At 31.4% G+C, this 25,087-nt stretch overlaps 1 protein-coding gene across 1 annotated transcript in view; it reads right to left on the reverse strand.

Annotated features, from left to right (window-relative positions):
• The window catches only part of Pxn (Peroxidasin), a 274,735-nt gene that overhangs the window by 55,415 nt on the left and 194,233 nt on the right, over positions 1–25,087 (reverse strand). Inside the window, exons 10-12 of the mRNA XM_035360161.2 lie at positions 20,386–20,655; positions 5,239–5,355; positions 1,598–1,759 (exon numbers count right to left, since the gene is read on the reverse strand). Coding sequence (XP_035216052.2) covers positions 1,598–1,759; positions 5,239–5,355; positions 20,386–20,655 — 549 coding nt within the window. The remainder of the gene's footprint in view (positions 1–1,597; positions 1,760–5,238; positions 5,356–20,385; positions 20,656–25,087) is intronic.

The raw sequence follows: 25,087 nt of genomic DNA on the forward strand, positions 1-25,087 counted from the left end.
AAACTAAAAAACTGCTTTAAAATGAATTCTGAAGAGAATTTTTCGTGGCGTCTGTACGAACGTATGTACGTGCGTGCGTACGTACGTATCTCGCATAACTCAAAAATGAGTAGCCTCAGAACGTTCAAATTTTGTATATAACACTACTATAACATGTAGATGTGCACCTCATATTTTGGTTTCAATCGGCCGCGCGAAACGTATATAAGCATATTTATAAATATATCCACTCTGTTACCCGGCTCAGTGATCTGTTTCTTTACTCTTATATGTTTGTAAATTGTACATTTTTTGCTTTAAAAATAATTGAATTATGTTGTTTTTATCTTCCGGTTAAAGTTTTTATGCCTTTCGTAATTCTGGAAGCAATATTTGTACAATTATCAACAATTTAAAAGCTGTTTAAGTGCAGTTAAATTTTAAATAACATGGCGGACATATTTGTTTACGTTTGAAACAGCAGAATTGCAGATTTGTTGCCAATCTAGAGAGACTAAGCTTCGCAACACAAAAATAAAGCCTTTATTTATTATTGCAAATTAAATCATGCTTAATCCTTTCTGGAGTTTTTTCGAGGAAATAAGTATTTAAGATTTACTTCGTAATTTTTAATACAGATATTTTGAGTTTTTATGTATTTTTGCCTTGTCGTGAAGTGAAAACTGAATTAATTGAATGAGAAATACTCAATCGTCTGTGAAAAACTGTTTCTTTTTCGTTTTGTTTGCTTAATTTATTTTATATATCATTCTAGCTTTGTTATAGTATTTGAATAGAACATGTGGCAACGATTAGATAATTCTTTAAATGATATTTTTGTGCATTCTGAGTTATAATATGAACGAAATATAATACTGTTAAGTAAACCTAGCGCCAGAGTGTCACTATGGTAAACAAAGTGAATTTTAAAGAATGCATTTATTCTATTGTGGTTTATGTGCTGTCGGCGAAGTAGGTTTAATTCAATCTAATAAGTTAAATGAAATGCAAGAAAAAATGTGTATAATTTAATATTCCGTACAAGGAAGTCATGTGGTGTACACATCAGATTTTTTTGTTATTAGTTGCTTATTAATTTATCAGGCTTGTACCTGATATATAATCTAATATCTCAGAATAATTTTAAGTGCAAGAACAAATATAATTACATTATAGATACTTTGTTAGAACATGAAATAATATATATTTTATAATTTTCCTCATATATATATATGAACATGAACCTCATATATATATATATATGAGGTTTTTAAAAATCCATCAAAAAATAATTAACAGTAAAGTCAAGGTTAAAAATTTATAAAGAAAAGTAGATCTCTCAGATGCATTGTAAAGTGTAAAGAACTGCTAGAAATAAATTTACTTTTAAGTGCTAATAAGTTGAAAAATGTGTAAAATATTCTACTTTTTTAATCATGTATTTCAAAATTTAGATCATGTTTATATAAAATATAGAAATAAGATTCTGACTATAGAAACTATAATGTTTGCATTTCCCATCATTTTTATATAAAGTAGTCAGTAGCAAACTGATTATTAATTAAGACACATATATAGATTATTTAATTATATTAAAATTATTTTTTTTATCACATACCTTTTTCCCTAATCATAAGTAAAGCACTAGAATTCCTTTGACCAGCAGCATTTTCAGCATGGCAAGTATATATTCCTTCGTCTTGCTTATTAACAAGTTCAATACTAAGTACTGTGGAATTTTTCAGTAGCTTGACTTTCCCACCACTTGTGATAAAATTTCCTGAAAAAGAAATCATTCTAAGATTTTTTAAACTTTATTTTCACTTTCTTAACATATATTAAATGCACATTCTTAATCCATATTAGAAACTTTCAACAAACAAAAATTTAAGCTTATTTTAATGATGATTCAATAATTTACCATTACAACTTCAGTAATAACTAAAAAAAATTAAATGCATAAAACTACTATACTAAGGACAAATGTACTTCTTTGAAATAAAAAAAAAATTGCAAAATTTTTACCCTTTATTCCTTAAAAGAAGGAATAAAAAAAGGGGGGGGACTTCCAAAGAGACTTTTTAAAGATTACAAATGTGTCTTTTGTGCTTTCCATCACGATTGAATAATCTTCAGTTTAGGGGTTTTAAATAAAAATCACAAATATCTTAAATTTCTATTAACACAAAGCCACTGATGCAGTTGCTAGTGGAAGCTAGCTGCATGCTGTTAACATCATGTTCAATCTAAGAAGTATGAGAAAGTGTGACTGTAGTTTCTATATGAAGTAGAACTTCAAATATGTTGATCTAAAATTTTCCTCAAGATACGCTTAGCAATTAAAAAGTGATATTAATCCACTTGTGTAGAATATAATAGCAAAATTAGCATGGTGGTTAGGTTTCAGAAAAACACCTGCAGTGCAATTTGTAAACAGGGTTTTATTTATCTACTTACTTTTTTCCTTTGTTTAAAAGTATAAAAATTACTTTAAAAATAATTTTGATTACTCTCAAAAAATTAATTATTTTTAAATATAAAACCAACGTCTTTTATAATATAAATGAAAAAAATTCTTCCATGTTCTCAAATATTTCCCTCCGATTTATCCTTTTTCCTTTTCACTGATGTATTTTCTTTCCAATATTTACTGACATAATTTCCTTTGTATGTAACTATACTTAAAAATTATAATAGTTTGTATTTTTTAAATCTTGGTTAACCCTTTGCGACACGCATATTTAAAATATATTTTAATCTTTAAAAAAATGCCTTAGAATAAGTCAGATGGACTTACTTAAGTGCCTTTAAGGCTTGAAAAAAATTCTGCGCTTTTATTTTTTACGGGGGAAGGTGGGATACCATTTGTCCCACCATGCAACTAGCACATGTCTTATAGCATATTGGTGTATAGCAGGGAAAAAAGTCATATGTGGAATGAATAAACAAAATAAAGCGTGCATTCTAAAATATTCATAATAAATGCACTAAAATGCATTTTGTACTTATTGCATATATGCATGACTTGTAAAATTTTGAATATGCACATTTTGCATATATATATTTAATATTTTTAAATTTTAAGAACAAAAGAAAATATTTTCTTGAATATTATTTTAAGATTAAAATTTGATACACGTACAAATGATACTAAATAAAATATTGAAATTGGCACTTGATTCAAAAACATTTATATATGATTAAAACTGAAAAACAGTCATTTTTCATGAAACTTTGAAAAACATGATCTTTCATTCTTTTGTAAGCATAGAGGCACTTCACATGTTTCACATATCCAAAATGTTCGTCGTTCTTCTTTCGATGTGCTGCGATATGCACATCTTTCTCCTGCTCGTTCACTTTGGCATGTGACTTATATTTTTTAGTCTCTTTTCTGGTTGTACGAACGGGTTTTTAGTTTTTATTTGAACTGGGGATTTCAGTTTTCTTTTCTGCTCTTTCTTGCCTGCAAGTGCCATTAGACCTTCTATAACTGAGAGAAGAAAATCTTTCATTGTGTTTACATCATGATCGGGTTCGCAAACAAACTTAAATAGAATAAATGCGTTTACTATACTCTCCTCTAAAAAGTAAAAAAAAAAAAAAAAAAATCATGTGCCACCATTTCTTGCTTTTGCGGTCTATTTCATATAGTCCTTTCAGTTGCTCAATCAGTCGACATATCCCATGTTCTTATTGTATGAAATAATGCCGTTTGGACGCAGTACTTTTTTTGTCTTTCCATCTCGTTCTTTTCTATTAATTTCTTTCATTTGAGTTGCCTTTTCCAAGCAAGACAGGATAGAAACGGATCTTTTATCCTTCCATTTTATGCAATAAATTGAATCATCTCTAACTGAAAAGTCTATATATTTTCTTGACATAAATTTGTGGGTAGATACTTCCGATTCATATTTACAGTGCCACATGCATAGATGGCAGCCACACGCATAGATTGGTCTGTGTCTTTAAAAAGCGAAACAAATTATAACTACTTTCCTTTCTTCTTCAGCAATAACTTCAACCTCATTTATTCTCTCTTGGATTTCAATTTCATCTGAATCAGAACTGACATCTGAAGCATTTGCAATCGGATGGCAATTCAGCAAAAAGATCCAAAGCTTCCTGTGTTGTTAATTTTTTTCTAGACATTTTAGCACATCAGAGCATACAACGGATGTAAAAGCGCGCGCAATCACGAAAAAAGTAGATGCAAAAAGAAAAGAAAAAATAATCGTGAGTGCTGCCATCTATTGAGCGGAAATTCAAGTGTGTGGTGGGACAAATTTTAACCCACTTATTTCAACTGCAAAATTAATGTTATAAAATATTGAATCCAATTAAGATTTTTGAAAATAAAATACCTTTGAATATTAAAAAGAATCATGCATATCCTAAATTGTATACCAAAATGTTTAAAATATTGTAAAATGCGAGATACATGGACATCACTTTTGTGATCCTATTTTGAATATTTTTTGCTTATAAACTGAAGCCCTGGTATAGTAGTGACATCTACTGAGAAAAATAATAACTAAAATAGATTATTTTTAAAAGATTAGAAAATTTCTAACGGAAATTGCTAACTGAGAAAATAAATATTAATTAGGTGGGACATATATTGACCCACCATGCCGCAAAGGGTTAAGCAGTTCTTAAGGTATGGGTATGTTTCACTGGCTACATCATTTAGTTTATATGCAAATAGTCTGAATTAAATGTAAAAACTCAGACAGGAGAAACATAAGCAAAATTGAAAAAGATATCATATATAATCTGCAACCCGCACAACCCTTGGTTCCAGGTTGTACAGATAACTGGAATTTTACTGTAATATAACAAAATCCATATTCATTTATTATCGCATTAATAAAAAAGTAAAAATTAATAACTGTAAAAATAATTAAAACCTTTATAGTTCAAGGAGTGTTTAGAACGCAGAAGTAAGCATACAATCATAAAATTTAACACCTTGTTACTTTGGAAGAAAACCGGTATAACTCAAACTGCAGTTGTTCAGTTATGTCATAATCACAGCAAAAATGTGGTATATTTTTATGTGGCAGGGTGTCACTAATGGAAAAGGTGTCACTAATGTTTATTAATTACACCTTTCATATTCAGTTAAACTTCGGTTGACTCTTCTTCAGAGATTTTCTCAGAAATAATGGTTATCGAGTTGTACCGCTTTCTTCCAAAGTAGCGTATATATATATATATATATAAAGTAAACAGTCAAAAGCAGTGAACATCACTTACCCTCTTTCGACCATGATAGCAAAGGTGGGGGAGATCCTTCAACTTGACACAAAAGCTCCACATCATTTCCTTCAATTGCCTCTTGATCCCTTGGTCTCTCCAAAAACACAGGAGGGGCTAAGTTGACAGTATATGAGCAGGATTTACTCTTCGATACATTCACAGGTTTCTTGGGTACACAAGAATGTATTCACAATTAGAAAACCCCGTAGAAACATTCCCTATAATTATAATGACACATACAGAATGCATAAAAACCCATCTGAAAAACTTTCCTTCCCAACTGGCGAATACAGTCCAAGCTTTGTGACAGAAAAACAGACTAGCATATTCTCTCCAAGCTATAGAGTGATGAAATTTCCTTTTTAATTGCTTTTTTCCTAACATTTAAACTTTGAGTAAAATAATTGATTTACTCCAGTAGCAAGAAAAATTATAGAAATAAATTATTTTTTATCTGTTTTCTGCAACTATTAATTGCAACTATTACAAAAATTTTTTATTTTATAATAGAATAATTGTGTTATATACCTGAAAAGCGTATAAAACTATATTGCTGCTGTGTTATACACAAGCAGTGCAACTTGCTGATAACTGATTTTTTGCAGAACTAAGAACATTAAAAAATTTGCTGTTAAAAAGATATTTTTCAATAATTTTCCCATTTCTCTTTTTATGAACAATTATTTAGCATATTGCTCAATCTCACAATAAAGTTATCCAAACATGCAAGAATTGTTATAGTTCAGGAAGTTTAGTGACCCTGTAAATAGAAAATGTATTATAAAATAACTTTCAGGGCCGATATAAAGCATATGGATATGGGTCGAATTGAGGACACAAAGTTAAGAAAACACTGTGTTACTAAAGCAGCTGCATCATTTAAATCATGGAAAATGTTGCATTTTTCAAAATGAAGACTAGTAAAAGAACTTTTTCAAAAGTTTCCAAATACTTGCAAGATTAGATTTTTTTTTTAAATATTTAATCCAGCACACAATTGATGAAAATGTGAGACAGTTTAAAGTTCATTATAATAATCTTTCATAGTTCTAAAAAACTTGGCAGGAACTTTTAAAATAATCTTAAACTACTTTCTCACATATTATATAGGTGCAAGGGCATAATTTTGCTAAGATAAGACAATCATAAATTATATTTGTTAGACTCTTAATAGCTTTACTGTGTAATATATACATGAGTTTTCTATGGGTATTCTCTAGTATGTATACACACATTAAAAAAGCTAATAAAGAGGAAAATTTTCCATCTTCAAAAATCCTTTTTAAGTTAAGTAGAAAAATACAATACAAAGCAAATAATTGAGTATTTTTAAATAATTAATGAAATATGTGAAGTATAATTACGATTTATGAAAGTAAATGGCAGAACAGAATTGTTTTTTGTTTCTTCAATTCAGGAAAAATATGCTTTTCAACTGTTCATATTTTTGCAGCATACAGTTATAGCTTTTAATTTAAATAATTTTTGCATAATAGCCAGTCAACAAAGCTTGGACTCAAGGACACGATTCGAGCATCTTAGCCAAAATTTATATTTTAAGTTCTAGCTGATATTTAAAATGTAAATAAAAGTGAATTTGCAGTTAAATAGTTATAAATAATCAAGAAGTTTAAAAAATGAATGCAGAATTACATTTTCATGAATATGCATAATTTTGCTGCTTTTTTTAACCACTTCATTTAACTATATGTTTCATTTTTCTAATAATAACATTTCCAAATTTCTCCAAGAAGACACAGTTAATTTAACATCCAGTTTGAATACAAAGAGAAAAATATAAAATTAAAATATAACATTCTCATATTTGACTTTTTTAATTCCTTCCAAAAATATGCATGTTAGATGCTATTGATTTACCTCATGGTCATCCAGAAAATAAAGACCATTTAGTTGCATAAACTTAAAAAAAGAAAAACATCTATTTTATTTGCCTAAAAAATAAATGTGTTTATTTGACTGAAGTTATTTTATGCTAGGGTAAACTATAAAACAAATAACTTTTCAGCAATTATGCAGTCTATGCTATCTAGTAAGTCTTAGATTTCAGCAAATAGCCAGTTGAAAGGTGAGAACTTCAGCTATTCATGAAGAATGTTTGCTACAAGAAACTGCCAGAGCTAGAACTTTCTGCACTGAAAGTCTGGAAATTTTCTGAATACTAATGACAAATGAGTAGTGATGACATTTAAGTTACATGTACTTTTCAAGTGATATAAAATGTAACTTTCAGATATAATTATCGTTTGCTCATATATTTAAAAAAAAAAAAAATCAGCAAATTACTTTGTTGTGTGATATGTAACATAAGCATCAATACTAAACTTATTTTCCTGGTTATGTATGAATATTCAGTTGCAACCCCCAAAAAATTTTTAAAGCCAAAATGCTTTGACACAATGTTACCAATATGACAATGAAAATTATTAGTGAACCAAATATGCAACTAGTTGATAATATTCCAAAATTTCCCTGTTCACTTGATGCTTCAGCCATTTTATAATGAAAAATGAGCATCTAACCCATTTTGGTCATATATATTTGCCCATTACTGAATATTTAAGACTTCAGACTTCTTTTAGTAATTACTGTAAAGTAATTACCGTCACCATATAAAGGCTTAAAATCAGGGATGAGCAACTTGCAAATCACATGCGGCATGACTCCCTTTTGCATGCCGCCCATTAAAGCTCAAATTCGATAGAATCTACTTTGTAGTGTTAGAGTTTGCAGATTTATAGAAGAGACACTGGTGGAGTTCAAAATCAAATTTTATCAACCAACAAGGCTTAAAACTTATTTTATTCTTCAACATATGCATCATAGCTGACCATAGTCTGACTAATCACAAGTCAGAATGTAAACCATTAATCCATAGTGCAACCGAATATGTCATCTGTTGACTGAGTTGTGTCATCTCGGTATCGTCCATATGTCATCTTCGGTGATAATGTTTCATCAACTTCAGTTTCCATGCCATCTGCAGTAAATTCAAAGAGATGCGAGAGTTTCAGCTAATCATCCTTCTTGGTGAGTCAGCAGTCTTATTTCCTATGAATCCTCACAAATATTTAATACAGACATCTTGCAAGAATTGAATTTGAAAAACTTCTCATAAAATCACCAATGATGCATTTTCTATATAGGCTATTGCCAGATACCAGAAAGAAGACACTACTTTGTCATAAGAACAGCATGTAGCACACTGTTCTCTTTTCTCTTCATGCATGCCAAAGTCAGACATAGGTCCCCCCCCCCTTATTTTACTGAAAAACCAGCGAGCTGTACATAAGAATGCACACCTCTATCATATCTACCACCAACAATCGTTTGGAATCAAACTGCTTGTTTAATGATAGTTCTCCAAGTTTAATTAAAAGTTTTTTCACAAATCAGAGAACTTAATTTGTGTGTATTTTGTGACTTGTTAGTGTGTCATTTTAATTAAAAGGTAAGCAGTATTATTAAACTTAAAAACTAATTGAATCAGCTCAAAATTAATTTACTTATTTTTTTTAAATACTTGGCTTATTTTTACAGTTGGAAACATATTCTTGAAATAAACAATAAAAAATGAAAAATTGTTTTAATGAAAAAGGGAAATTGGACTATTTCTTCACTCTTATAAAAGACAAAGTTGCTTGCCTTTTATGCTTAGATTTAGTATCCACATTAAAGAAATGTTATATTAAACAGCATTATGAGACAAAACATCACATGAATTATAAAAAAATTCAAGACCAAATGCAGAAAGGCAAACTGAATGAATTTTTCAGAAAAGCTTAAAATGACAACAATATATATATATATATATATATATATATATATATATATATTTAAGGCTCTATGCTTATATCAGATTTGGTAGTGAAAGCAAGTTACAGTATTAGACAAATTTTAGCCAAAACAATGATGCCATTTGCTAACAGAGAGATGTAGTGGCTGGCATAGCAGGGGAGGGGAGATGCCCGGTGTGCTGCTTGCTGAGGGGTGCCATGAAATTTCAGTTTTTATTTCGATTGTTTTCTGGGAAATATATTTCAAATTAATAATTATTAACATATAATAATTTTATTTTCTTCCTTGATTTGTCTGATAAAATATGTTATAAATAATGTTTGCAGTAAATCAATCAAATATCTCCACATACAAAGCGTTCTTTCTTCTTTCTTTGTAAACACTCCATTTTTCTAAAATAGTGATATACTTTTATTTTTTTAAAACTAAATGCAGGCACATCTCACACTTGTTATTTTAAAACAATAACAAATAATACACTATAGTCTTTTGTTATAATAAAAGCCTTTCAACCTTGGACTTTTATTAATTCCGCACCAGAAAGATATCTTTGTTATGCTTTTCACTTTTTAACATCTACTCGACAATTCTATCATTCACTGAATAGTGTAGTGAGTGAAACTGTTAACAGTGTTAGTGTTCAATAAATTAATTGAAGAGATAGACTACATTAAATTTTATTGCTATATTATTTGCAATTTGAAATGTTTTATGAAGTATGTTTTATTTTTTATACATTTACTTCTGTTGTGTTGTTCAAAGGTAATATCTTAATTAAATACAATAAAAATTGTTTTCTTATTTGAATCATGGCAATGCCAGGGAAAAAACTTAGGTTTCTCAGAATTGGAAAAGAAAAGAGTAAGAAAAAGAAGATCAGAACTTTAAAATAATAATGGAATCATATTTAGTATAAAAAAATCGCAAAAGGAAAAATCAGAAATTAAAAAGTCAGAGTAAGTAACCAGAAGCTAAAAAGTCAGAAGATAAATCAGATCAGAATCAGGTTGTACTCTTACTGCAGTTAGACTTCCATGTGATAACACAAGAGACAAACACAGACTCTAAAGATGATGAAAATTGGGGTCCAAGTACATAAAAAGTTGCAAATTCATGTCCATAATCTAATAAAAAGTACAGAAAATGTAACAAAAATACTCACTGTTATTTCGGATGTTCTGGAGTTAAAAAATATTGCCTATTTAAAATCCTGTAATAATCTTTCAATAATATAAACCAACTTCGCAGAAAAATTATTATTCATCATCCTCACATATTTCAGAATGAATCCAGTCTAAATGCTGTAGCAACATCAGGTTACTGTCTAATGCCAAAATTTTGGTTTTCTGAATAGATTGGTAATGAAGAAGAAGAAATTAAGCAATGTTGGTTATTATATTCACCAAAAAATAGTGCAATATACTTCTTTTGCTGCTTACTGTTTACTACACCAAATTCCACTAGGCAATCATTTTTTGTAACATCTGGTTTTAATTAATGGAAGAAAAAAGATAAATAGATTAACCATGAAAGAAATCCAAATCATTGAAAATCATTGACAACTTGGAAAGAAACAGGAAGAAGATTTATTAATAAAGATGGAATCACTGAATCATTAGAAGCAAATATACAGTTCGAAAAAAGAAATGGCAAAATATATTGCAACAAATATTAGCTTGAAGTATCTGATTATACAAATTTTTCCTCTACATGGTCATTTTGAAAATCTAATGCTTCAAAATAGTAAAAATATTGGAAACCTATTACCTTTACTTAAACTAGGAGCTCAATTTGATCCACTACTAGGAAATCAGCTTAAAAATGTCATGGAAAATCCTAGAACTGTCTTATTTACAACTCATTGTCTTGCTTACAAGCAATGCAAGTCCATTTGCATTGCTTACAAGTTAAGGATGAATATGTTTAGAGAGGTTACCACTGGCTACAACTCACATCTGTATTCCATTAAGTGTCTCTTCATGCACATTCATCAACATCTGAGGTACTACAGCAGACATCAGCAACATGATGACAAAGATTCAGAAGACCAGTAGATCATGTCACATATAACTGACCTTTTAAGCAATTCCAGAAGAATAAATCTATTGGAATGAAGTTTGGTATTACATTTATAGCAATGATAGAAATGATTCAAATGTAGTTGCCATACAAAAATTCCCTGGCCCTTGCAAGTGTGCCATTATGTTGGAACCTTGAAAAATGTAATGTGGTTAGAAAAATGTCATCTAAAAACTCAGATAAGATTTACTGTAAAAGCTGAAAATATTTATGTCCAGTTAATGAGTCCTTATCAAACCAAAGTCTTAATGAGTGATACTTTCAAATACACCACCAGATGTTAATAATGCTTGATGGTTCATGAAAACAACAATAATTATTGACATACTACCCCATGACACAACAATTATTATTGTAATAGCTATAATTATTGTGCTGATTTAAGAACCTGCAATGTTAGAATACCACTTAGTATGTCCAAAAGGATGTTGGAGAAAATGTCTGTGTCATCTTTAACCTTAATCATGGTCCAACTGCACTACTGAAGTCATTGCTCATCATCTCTGAGTAAAAGTTTTAGCTGTTATGTGGCATTAGAAAGGCATTACTTTCTTGGGTTACTTTGATTTTCTGCATTACTTTCTCTTTCCTTTTATAGACACAAATAATTTCTTGTTCGGTTAGAAAAGTTCCATTGTTCAAGTCTTATGCAACTGTCAAGTTAAGACTTCCCATTTAGCAATCAATTGGAATCTTTTTATTCTCAGTAACCTGTTTGTCACTTTCTTCACAACAAGTGATGAAATTTTCTGGATTTAAAACTATACTATAAGTTTGTGATCTGCTAACTGATTGCTAATTGCTGCATTGTGATTGCAATGGAAAACTTCTGCTGTGTCACCTTCATTTATTATCCCTTCTCTACATTTTTTCACAAATACTATTAATTGGAAATTTTCACCTTCGAAATCTATGCCAAAATAAGGCTGCTGTTTTACCTAAATTTGAAATCGCACTTTTTTAAGCTTGAATTGCACCAATGCCGTTTTCTCGTGCCAAGAGCACTATATAAGTCAAGAATCAAGTATACTTTCACTTTGCAGATCCTACTGCAGCTCCAAAATTAGAAAGTCTTTTCAACATTATCAAAAATTCAAACTTTAATTTTGATAAGATAGCTATAATAATAATAACTTGCAAAAGATAATAAGCTCAATCAAATTACTTAAAAAACAGTGCAATTTGCTATGTTAACCAAATTTAATTTCTTCCTAATCTAATTCCTTCTCTCTTCCCATTTTTATACAAACAAAAGAAAACTATAATTAGCAACATCAATCAGACTCCAAAAAAATATGTCTTTTTCTCCACTTACTGTTTAGCTCAGGTAGAAAAATACTAACACCCCTGTACAGCCACACAAGGGCAGAAAGTGTGCTTGCCTCTATTATTAATCAATGCATAGTCATTGGCCACTATGATTCCCTAGCCAGCAGATGTGCAAAAGTGACATATAGAAATCTCAGTTAGTGGGCAGAAAAATTGCTTTTATAACAACCTGCCTTTTCTGCTTTATTCTCCATTCCTAAATTTAATAATAATTAAAAAAAACTACGTGTGATTTGGAAGTCTGGATATTAGATCATTCTGGATACTGGACGTCTGGATTTCAGACTTTGCACTGTATTAAAATACCTTCTGCTCTGATACATACACCTGCATCTACTGGTTTGCTCAAATAAGGATGGCTTGTAGTACTTCCTATTTCTCTAAGCAGTCTGACTGTGTTAGTTATGGTCTTGAATGAAGATCTGTTGGAAAGCTAAAAGCATGCTTCTGTGTAATTTGCATGGTATTTTGTTGGCATTCAAAATACAAAAGCACCATCTCGCAATATTGCTTATGACTGAAAGTTGCCATTTTTACACTCAGTACGCAAACCTGTTTGTCTAATGACAGTATGTTTGGTTTTCTTATTTTTATTTCCTCTTGGAACCACAAGGGCTACCAGCAGCCGAGCGGTAAAGTCGCTAAACACCGGTAATTCAGTCCAAGATTCGAATACCGTAAGTGGGCTGGCTGTATGGGCATTTTTGTGCTTTTCCCTATGTGTAACATGAATACGAGCCAATTTCCCTTAGAAAGTCCTCCACAAAGGCATCTCTCCCCATAGGCAGATAGCCCTCGAGACTTTGCCATAATCACAATTACATTACATTACTTTGAATCACAATCTGCATATCATATTTACATACAGACCTTTTTTTATCTGAGATTGTTGCATTTTCATACATTTAAAAAAAAAAATTCTCATCTTGGTTTGATAAAAAATTTGCATACATTTAAAAAAAATTCTCATCTTGGTTTGATAAAAAATTTGCATTTCGCATAAGCAAATGATTGCATACAAATTTCAGATGTTTTAAGATGTACAGACATTTATTTATTATATTTGTATGCACAATATATCTTTTCATATTAAATCAATGATACTTTATAACTTTGTAATATCAAGCTTTTTCTCAGTACCTCTCAGAGTTTTTGAAATACAATCCCTGTTTTCTGAATTCCATCAGAGAGCAGGAGGGGGAAGGAGCATAGATCGTAGCTTTACTTCTGGTGTCTACTACTGGGAGTATTAACCAGTACGTTAAATTTTAATTACCAGTGGCCATTAGTTTTTAATATTTAAGGGATACATATTTATGTATCTCACCCAAAAGCAATTAATTTAATGTGTAATAAAATGAAATAAATAGTAAGCAAGCACAGCAATTTATCTCCTTTTATGGGACATAGTCCTTTTACTATAAGACAGCCAATACATTCATAGCTCTAACTGGCTCTGTTCACTGGCTGTTTACTGATGAATGAAATTTCCCATTTACTCTACATATTTTATGCAAATTATAGATCAGAAAGCAGTAATCAGTGAAAATCAGTTACTGGCCGATGGAAAAATTTTGTGCTTGATACTAACGATTTTAAAATTTTCTATTGCTCTATTATGAAATTTAACTTGATTTCTCAATCTTAATTTTCTTTAAACCATTATAAATTTAAAATTGCTACAAATATTTTAGGAATGATAGCTTTGTTTTAAAAATAAAATTTAAAATTAAATTGTGCTGTTTTACAGAAACCAAATTTCAGAATTCAACAGTATATAGCTGCAATCAGTGAAAGAAAAATTAAATGTTTAACTCAATTCTTATTCCCACTTCACTGTGTATATTAAACTTGTAAGATAATAGAAGAGGAATAGTGTAAGAGCTTGGAATTTAAAAAGCTGACTTTTAAGCAAAATTGAAAAAAAACAGAAAAAGACAGGAACGGAATAAAGACATGAAAAAAAGGGGGGAAGAACAATTAGAAGTATTAAGCTAACTATCCACCCACTTTTATGTAGTTTTAAAACTAAACTCAGTGGTATAACAGCCCTAATGGGCCAAGGCCTGCAGTGCCTGAAATCTGCTTTCTTGACCGTGGGCCCCGGGGTGTGTAAGCACATGCCCTGAACAAATGGTCAGCTTGTCACAAGACCCCCAGTGTTTAGTCCCCAAGTGAACTTTGTACTCATTTTATCGACCCAAGTGATGGAAATCAAGGGATGAAAGGCTGAATCGACGTTTCCCAACCCAGGAATAGAACCCTGGACCTGTGGTGCTGTATGAACTGGTGCTGCTGCACCGACCTGTGGTGCTATATGAACTGGTGCTGTGTATGAACTGGTGCTGCTGCATGATGTGCTAGCCACTGAGCTTCTTATGTAGTTTTTATTGCATTTTAAGATTAAATATGCTAAAACTGAAGAAGAATCTTATTAAACGTTTTTCTAATCCATGCTTTTAATGCAAGTTAAGTTATATGACAAGGTCAACAACAAATCGCTCAACTGAGCTTCTCAAAGTAGAAGTTGAAGTACATTCCGAGATGTTGCCAAACAAATATATAAAATAAAAAATTACAGTGCCTTGTTTTTTTTCTTTTGTAACATAAATAACTTCAAACTTGTTAAAAAGAAGACAAAAAAAATTACACTTTTTTTAGATTAATTATTTGTCTTCTTAGACTTTTTTGTCTTCTTTGATTAATTTAGAGTTCTAAATTAATCAAAGTTCATAGTTTATACTAGCCCACTGTTTTCGCATAGCATCAAGAGCCTTGGTTTGTGCAAGGGCTTGGTCAACAGATCTGCAACTTGCACTTCTGTTGAAATCTGCTGCACACTGATTTTACACTTCCAGAACTTTCTCACGTATGAAAAAATGTTTTAGATTTATGTGCTTGGTCCTGCGATGAAACTCAGGGTTCTGAGCTAGTCTTACTGCAGCACTATTGTCTACATAGATGGTTGGCATTTGTTTCAATGAAGAAACACCAGTAATCAATCTGTTTAGCCAAATGACCTCTTTTGCAGCTTCATTTGCTGCAACTATCTCAGCTTCTGTAGTTGATGTTGCAACCATGGCTTGGCGTTGGCTCAACCTGCATACAAACATATTACTCCATTGATCTGCCTGTTTGAATACATACACCAAAGTCAGCATCACTAAAACAGTCTAAAATTCCTGGTTTATAGCCTGATTTATAAACGACGCATTTTTGCTTGGAGTTTGCAATGTATCCAAATACACACTTAACCCTGATCCAGTCTTCATTAGAGGGATTTTCTAACTTACGTGACAAAACACTAATAGAGTATGCCAAGTCAGGTCTTGTCCCCATCATCAAATACATGAATGCTCCCACAGCTTCATGGTAAGGGATATCTGTTTCATTAACTTCTTCTGCATAAACTACTTTATCTTTCAAAATGGGTGTATGAACTGGTCTGCAGTCCCTCATGCCAAACCTCTGAAGGATCTTTGTGGCATATGCTTCTTGCTCTATCTTAATACTTCCATCTTCAAGATGCTGTATTTCTAGTCCTAAGAAATATGAAGCTGGCTTGCTGGTGATGTTAAACTTTAACTTCAACTGGTCTATAAAGTTTCTGGAATCTTCTTCATCAGTAGCAGTGATCAGTCATCATCCATGTAGAGTGCTATGAGAAGCTTCTTACCGTTTTCTTCTCGAATGAATAGACATGGGTCTGCTTCACTGACCTTAAAACCCAAGGTCCACCAGGAATTTTTCGAAACATTTATGCCAGCATCGAGGAGCTTGTTTTAGCCCATAAAAGCTTTTCTTGAGTCTGCATACTTTATTGGTACCACTGTTATATCCTTCAGGCTGATTCCTCTAGATCACCGTACAAGAAGGCAATCGAAACATCAAATTGCATAAGATGCATATTCTCACTAGCTGCAATGCTTATGAGTGAACACACAGTTTCTAGCTTTGTGACTGGACTGAAGGTTTGATCATAATCAATACCTTGTCTCTGATTGAAGCCTTTAATCACAAGTCTTGCTTTGTACTTATCCACGATGTAATCTGGATTTTTCTTGATTCGAAAGACCCATTTGCAAGGAAGAACTTTTACTTCATCTGGAAGAGTTTCTAGTGTCCAGGTGTCATTTTCCTTCAAGGAGCCAATCTCAGAATCCATGGCCTTTTTCCAGAAATCCTGTTCTTTACAATTAATGGCTTCTTTGTATGACTGTGGTTCATACACATCACACATAAAAACTTCAGATGCCATCACATAATCTTCAAAACGTTTAGGCCTTTTTATTGCACTGCGCTTTCTTAAGTTCATAGCAGGCGATTCTTTTTCATCTTCATTTTCACTTCCAGAACTTGTTTGATCTTCTGAATCTTTTTGATCTTGCTTCCCCTCATTTTCAGCTTCAGGTAACTGTATTTTAGTTTCAGGCAAAGGTATTTCTATTGGAGCTTCACAATATTTCAGAGGTTTTTCTTGAAATACTACATCTCATGAGCAGATAAAAGTACTGGTTTCTTTTATCCAGATGCAATATCGTTCATTTCCATCATATCCTAGTAGGTAAGCCTTTATGGCTTTCTTATCCATTTTTCTGTGTCTCTGATCTGGTATGTGAGCAAAACTATACGCATATGTCTTATTCTAGGTTTTTGTCCCATCCAAGATACATAAGGACTTATATTTGATAATGACCTTTTCCCTGATCTGTTTAAAATATAGACAGATGTACTAATAAATTCAGCCCATAATGATGAGGGAAAATTAACTTCAGAATTAGAATTCTTCAAAGTTTTTGCCATTTCTACCAAGGTTCTGTTTTCTTGCTCACTCACATTGTTTTGCTGTGGGGTAAGGGGGCAGTTAATCTTTGAAGAATTCCATTTTGTCTCAGAATAAGCCTAACATTTTCATTACAAAACATTGGCGCTTAACAACTCTTTGATGGTATGTCCTAAGTTTTTTGTATGTGTTAGTATATTTTCAACTGCCTCTGCAACTTCTGTTTTGCGGCGAAGGAAACACACATACCTAAATTTGGTGAAATGATCCTTGAAGACTACAAAATAAGGATACCTTTTGAAGGATTCATCAAACGGTCTGCAAACATCCATTGAGATAAGTTCTCCGGGCTTTGTTTTCTTCTCTCTGTTGCCAAATTTTAGACGATGTGTTTTCCCACAGGGTTCACAGAGTTGACTGTCTAGTTTAATCCTGATACCCATCTGTTCTTTAAGAACATTCTTAATATGATGTTTGTCCTGGTCACCCCAGCGTTCATGGTATAACTGCAGAGTTGAATCACTCATGACAGCTATGTTGATTTCTACTGGGTTATTCGGAACAAGTACTTCCATATGAATTTTATACAGAACACCACTTATGCTTCTTGTATCACAGAGTACAAAATCATTGTTGATTTTCAACAACATTCTTCTGCGGTTGATTCAAATCTACTATTTTTGTTTTTATCTTGAGCAGCCAGTACGGAGAATAAATTCTTACTAATATCTAGAACAAACCAAACTTCTTTAAGTTCTTTGAATTGTTTTTCTCCTTTTATTGTCGTTGTTATCTTTTATTGTTCCTTTACCTACAGCTGGTAGTATTTTGCCATTTGCAGCAGTAATTCCATGTGGTGTTTCAAATTTTTCAAATTCTGTGAAGTAATCACTATTATCAGTAATGTGCTTTGAAGCACGATTATCCACAAACCACTCATAGCAATTCTTTTCAGATGAGAAAGCTTCTTCATCCAGAGCTAATAAGGACATATTTGCTATAACACCATCTTTTCTTGAGACTATTATTTTGACTGGGCTTCGGTGGTCTTCCATCTTCTACCCATTTTTGACAAAATCTAATCCAATGTCCACTCTGGTGGCAATAGTTGCATTTTCCTATCTGCTTTTTACCTTTGAAATTTCTTTTTATTTTGCTTGCTTTAGCTTCTAATGCATCTTGATTTTGGGCATCAGCTTTAGATTTTTCTTCTTTATATTCTCTTTCTTGAGAGGATAATTGAGTAGTTAACTCATTTATTGTTCTTTTCTCTTCATTAAGAAGCAGCCAACTTGACTTAAAAGAACAGTACTCTTGAGGTAGTGTGTCTAAAATTTTGCAAAATAATAACATCTGAGGCAGTTGGGTTTCTTGCTTTCTTTGAAGACCTAAATTTAATTCATTCCAAAGATTCTTCAGCTTTGATAGATGGGCAGCCATACTATCATTCCTTGCCCACTTACACTGGAAAAATTGTAGACAAATATTATATAACTGATTGTCAGATGTTGCTTAAAAAAAGTTTATGAAGTTCTAGCCATACCTCTCTAACAGTATCAAATCTCATAATTTTCTGCATGGTTTCTTCTGTCATAGAATTTGTCAGTACCATCATGGCACAAGAGTTGGCCTTTACATATCGTGAAAGATCATATGAGTATTTCTTCAATGTTGCTTCAACAGCTCCTTCAGGTGGCTGATCTGGTTTAACTATTTTTCCTTCAAACACTTCCAAGGAGTCGTTATAGTAGTTTAAAGCGAACTTGATTCTATACTTCCACATCGGCCAATTCAATTCTCCACTTAATGGCTTCAACTGCAACTTTCCTACCTCCATTATTTACTCTTAGTGTTTCTGTAACGTTCTTCACTTTTAACAAAAAAAAAAAAAAAAAAAAAAAGAGAGATAAACACTTGAATATTTAATCCACTTCAATCAAATACTTCCCTTTAGGGCTTTCTTTAAACAAAATATGATTTCAGGACTTGAATAAAATGAGGAGAAAAAACTTTGCTGTTCTTGCTGATCGCATGGTTAGGGTTAACGCTATTCTCTTAACATTATAAAACCTTCTGCATTAAAAATAAAACTCTACTATCATTTCTGCGCATGTAGCATGCATAAAACCCATAACCTATTGCATTTTAAGATTAAATATGCTAAAACTGAAGAAGAATCTTACTAAACATTTTTCTAATCCATGCTTTTAATGCAAGTTAAGTTATATGACAAGGTCAACAACAAATCGCTCAACTAAGCTTCTCAAAGTAGAAGTTGAAGTAGATGAGATGTTGCCAAACAAATATATAAAATAAAAAATGACAGTATCTTGTTTTTTCTTTTGCAACATAAATAACTTCAACAGTTTTAACTACAGTACAAAGTCCATAATCCGGACTCGTCAGGACTTCGGCGATTCCGGATTAGGGGTTTTCCCGGATTATAGATCATCAGTTTAAATCTGGTAAGATGGCATGCAGAAATTATAAAATTTAAAATATGAAACCGTAATTTATGAAATACAGAGCAATTATGATCTAAAGGGAATCAAAATTTACAAAAAAAAAAGCTTAATATTTATTTTTTTACTTTATTAAACATTTCTTTCAATGCAAGTTGTTTAAGTTGCTTCATTTTTTGTGTTAATATTTTCTCTTTAATTGCTTCATTTTTTTGTGTTAATATTTTCTCTTTAATTCTACAAATAGACATAATTTCTTGTTTAGTTACAAAATTCCACTGTTCAAGTCCTGTAATTGCTGTGTCGAGAATACCGACTAACTTGTCAATCAAAATTTTTTCATTTTCAATAACGTTCTCTGTTAACTTTCTTCACTATCGGAAGTACGCATTGGTAAACGCTTTACTGGCTTTACGCGCATGCGTAGCGGACGCGCGCATCACTTGTGCATGCTTAAGTTTGTGGCTTTGAGGTCCAGATTATAGATCATTCTGGATAATGGACGTCCGGATTAGAGACTTTGTACTTTACTTCCTTTACTTCTTACAAGGAAGTAAAGAAATTCGCTAATGCTAATTTTTTGTACATTTTACAATAACCACTAAATAATGCTATTCGATTAAAATTTTTCCAATCAATTTCAACAAAATTGATTTAAAATGCAATTCTGCTTACCTTCTACTACAATCCTTGCTGAAACTGCTATGCTAGATTCATTAGTAGTAGCAATACATTGATACACTCCAGCATCACTTTTTTGTACATTCTTTATAGTAAGTGAACCAGTAGAAGAAACATAGTACCGAAAAATTTGTGGTAAAGCAATTCCATTTTGAGTCCAGTGTATAACAGGCTCAGAATCTCCAGCTGCACTGCAAGGTAAAATTATTGTTGATCCAACAGGAACTGTGCTATCAGTAGGTTGTTCAGTAAAAGAAAGAATACCTGAAAACGTGAAAGATTAAAAATATTAGAACAGTGAGAATCTTATTTATTTTTTGCAAATCAATATCATAAAAATTTTGAAAGTATTTAATTACATAACGTATGGTACTGTATATACCATAATTTCAAGTAGATAAGCTGTGGCATCTACATGCTTTTTAAAGTTGAAAATTTAGGTCTGCGATATATCTGCCAGGGTGGTGCATCTGATAGAATTTTATTTCCCTCTGCCTTTAGAACTCTGCTAATTTAGATTGTAATTACGCACAAGTGAAACAGTTAATGTAGAATTTGCTGTGACATTTTAGCCTGATATGAGTGCTCAGACTGCACTCAGGCAATGCAACAAATTTGAACCCTCGTGTAACTTGCCTTACAGTGGTAAGGTTTACTCGGTGTAAAGACACCATAATGCATGTACTTTCTGCTGAACTAAATGTTTTTGTCTGCATTTTCCAATGACCATCTTCTTTCATCATCTTTTCCGATGACCATCTTCTAACAGCCTGGTTATTTCACCAGTTTCTGTGTCCATTCTTACACATATTTCACTGCTGTGTGGCTTGCTTTTAGATTACTTGTTGTAGTTCTTAATTTATCATATGCATTTGTTAAATTTTTTAAATTATTGTAATTATTATGGCTCCTACTTGAAGAAAAAATTGTACAGCTGCTTTAAAGATTTTGTAGTGAGAAGAGTAATAGAAATTTGAAAGCAAACTGCAGCTAGAGAATTTCAAATTGATGAGAGATGCTTTCGGGTTGGGGGGGGGAAATCTGAACTAAAAGAATTAGAGAAAATGCCTAAGAGTAAATGATCTTGTCAGACTGGTGTCCTAGCTTTGTGGAAGACAGTTTAGATAAACGGATAACAGAGCAGAGATAAAAGGGAGTATCAGTGTCAACAATTAGAATTCGCCTTCAAGTAAAAGTAACTGCTCCACAAATAGGCATTAAAATCTTTTTTGAGGACTTAACTGGTGTTTCCGTTTCATGAATGAAAGAAATTATCTTTTAGGATCAAAAATAACAGTTGGACAGAAGCTTTCCCTGAACTGGCTTAAAAAAGATAGCTTGTTTGGAATAAACATCTAAGAAAATTAAAGAACAAAATTTGAATAGAGAGCAAACAATTAAATATGGATGAAGTGCCTATTACTTTTGACTGTACTATGAGCAAAACTGTTCATTCTACAGGAGAAAAAACAATTTCTGTGTTAACTGGGAATGAAAAGCCTTCTTTTACTTACTTTTTGGGGTTGTGCCACCAATGGAGAAAAGTTAACCTGCTTTGATAATTTTCAAAAGAAAAACAGTTCTGAAAGAGAACTTTTCTAAAGGGGTCATTATTTGTGCCAATGGAAATGGACAGATGTGCAAAGAAGTGATGTAGTTTTAGCTGACAAAAATTTATCAAAAAAGGAAAGGTGCTTATTTCAAACATTAGGGACCCATTATTCTGCATTCAATATGGTCCCATTTAGTGGATACAGTAAAATCCAAAGCAATTAAACTTTATCACTGATGTCTCAGTGATACAATGTGAGCTTAAAAAAATTACAGTTACTGGATCTCACTATCAATAAAATTTTTAGGCACAAACTAAAAGTGGACTCCATTCCTTTACAAATTCAGGACCAATGATAAAAGCTATATAAGAGGAGGTTGTCTTGTGAGTCAATAAAGCACGGCAATCAGTCCGAGTTGAAACAATAAGATTGCCTCTCATTAAATCTAAAATCAACGAAACAGGAAATAAAGATAGTGATATTGAAAGAAGTTATTTAGAACAGAGCGATGAAAGTGACCTTGATGGTAATTTGTTCAGTTATTTAATTCTGACATTGATAAGTCAGATTTTGAAGATTTTATATAAATAAGTATGGTTTATTTTAACTATACAATTCTGTTTGATTACCTAATTTGTGCATTCCTTTTCATAATATTATAATTTATGGCAACAAAAAATTACTGAATAAATGAATATTAAGTGGCATGTTTTGGAATGCTTTGCTACAGCATATAGAGCACTGTGGTTTATCCAAGGAACTTTCATTTTTTAGTCAATTATCATGTGTGTGGCACATATGCCAAGGTGGTAAAAATTATGGTATACATATATACATTTCATTAATAAGATAATAGTATGTACTAAATTTATTTATTTATCTTAGAGCTCATAATTCAGCTATGGCTAATACCTCATTTTCAAAACAGCTGATTCATGCAAATACTATGTATACTTCCTATAAAATCTTTGTAAAGTAGATATTCAACAACTCAGTTATCACTTCTTCAACCTGAATAGCAACGATAAGCCAGAAATATGAAATTTCTGTAGATCAAAGAATTGTTTTGATAAGAGAAATCAATGGAAAATGATTTTAACCTAAGAACAAAATAATGAAAATAGCAATGCTGCTTACAATTAGTTTCTAAAATACAGAATAACTATTTAATCTCATAAACTCTGAAAGAGTTCAAAGAAAGGTTTCATGAAACACTTTTCTTTAAGTCTACTTAGCTGAAAAATAGAGCAAAATTAAATCATAAAAACAATAATTATAGATACATAATTGGGAAAAAAAAGTGGGAATCTGCAAGAAATATTGTGAATTAAAAGGAATTGATCAAAGATGATAATTCTTTTTGGTCCATATTTTGCATTAGCTGCTGCATATAGTTATGATAAATTAAACAGTTTTGCAGCCTTTAAGGAAGCACCGTGAGCAAAGGGGAGAAACATACTAGAATGTTTTACAGTATAAAGACTTTAATCCGGACTCGTCGGGACTTCGACAATTCTGGATTAGAGGTTTTTCTGGATTATAGATCACCACTTTAATTCTGGTAAGATGACATGCAGAAATTATAAAATTAAAAATATGAAACCGTAATTTATGAAATAAAGAGCAATTATGATCTAAAGGGTATCAAAATTTACAAAAAAAAAAAAAAGCTTAATATTTATTTGTTTACTTTATTAAACATTTCTTTCAACGTGCGCATACGTAAAGCATACATTACGCATAGTCGAAATTAGAAAATTGCAACCAGAAAACTATTTGATGTGTATTCGTGATATTTATAATGACGAGGAATTTGATTTAAATCAGATCAAAGATGGAGTACAACGAGATGAAATACTACATTTAGTAAGGAATTATAAGCCGAATAAAATAAAAACATCTGCCTTGAAGATGAGGATCGTGCTAACAGATCAACTTCCAGTTCACTGCGAGCTGCAACGTCCCCCCCCCCATCTGTAATAAATAAATAGTGATTTGTTAATCGCAGATTTCATCCCCTAATTACCTTGGTTTCATTGTATATGTAATAAATTTTAGAGTGTAATACAAATTATTAAAGCAATGATGTACATAAAATTGTAAGTACATAATGAAAACGTAAATTATATTAACTAAATAAATCATTCCTTTTACTTTGCATGCTTTTTGAGAGAAAAATAAATAAAAATTGATAAAATCTTTAAGAAGTACAAAAAAAAATATAAAACATCGTTTCAGATGGAAAATTCATAAATTTATTTTGTTTATCCAGTTTTCCTAAAGTTTAATATTTATTATTGTTGCATGCATATGGGTACAATAGACTGAATGCACAAGTCCGATAATAGGTTAATAAAAATTTATTTTTATTAAAAGAAATATTTCTACAAGTGTTCACAGTGTCACACAGTATAATCACAGTAGTTACACTCCAAACTACTATGAACGCTAAACTCAATGCAGTGCTAAGTGCATTAAAAGAAAAAGCTAACTCAGATATCTTAGTTCATGCAGAACTAAACAATTTAGAACAACAATAACTAAGCAACTCAGAGCAGATGCTCTCTCTTCGGCCTTAAAATAGATTTCAACTGGCTGCCGAGATATTTCTAGAACTTTCTGCTTTTCAAAATTACTGGAAAGCAATATGAGGGTAGAATTATGATTACAGCTAACATAATGGTCAGTTACATTAATTCAATTTTAATACATATCAAAGTGATACAGGGAAAGGACCAAATGCTGCCAAAACTGTTATCAGCAAGGCGATATCTCGCCAAATTTCCCCTGTATTCTTACTTTTCTGGCATAGCTTTCTCTTAAAATTTGTCTCAGAAAAATACAACAATTTTACTTATAATTTTACTAAAATTACATATCTAAGTACAAAATTCATAACATTATTATTATTATTAAAAAAGTAAATGAAACATTTTGTCTTTATATATATATATATATATATACAATAGTTACATACATATAATTATATAAAACAAATATATAATATTTTCCAGAAAACAGTTTTGCAATCGGTTGATCTTTACATTATGGTAACTTGGTGATTTTTTGGCGAAAATTTGGCAACCAACTCTCCTACAGCAACCCTCTATTTTTTTCCCCCGCCACCATTTTGTCTTCACGAA

This window comes from Stegodyphus dumicola, chromosome 7 (genome assembly GCF_044657685.1).
Source record: "Stegodyphus dumicola isolate Sdum_Otavi_A_Nest chromosome 7, ASM4465768v1".
NCBI classification, from domain to species: Eukaryota; Metazoa; Arthropoda; class Arachnida; order Araneae; family Eresidae; genus Stegodyphus; species Stegodyphus dumicola.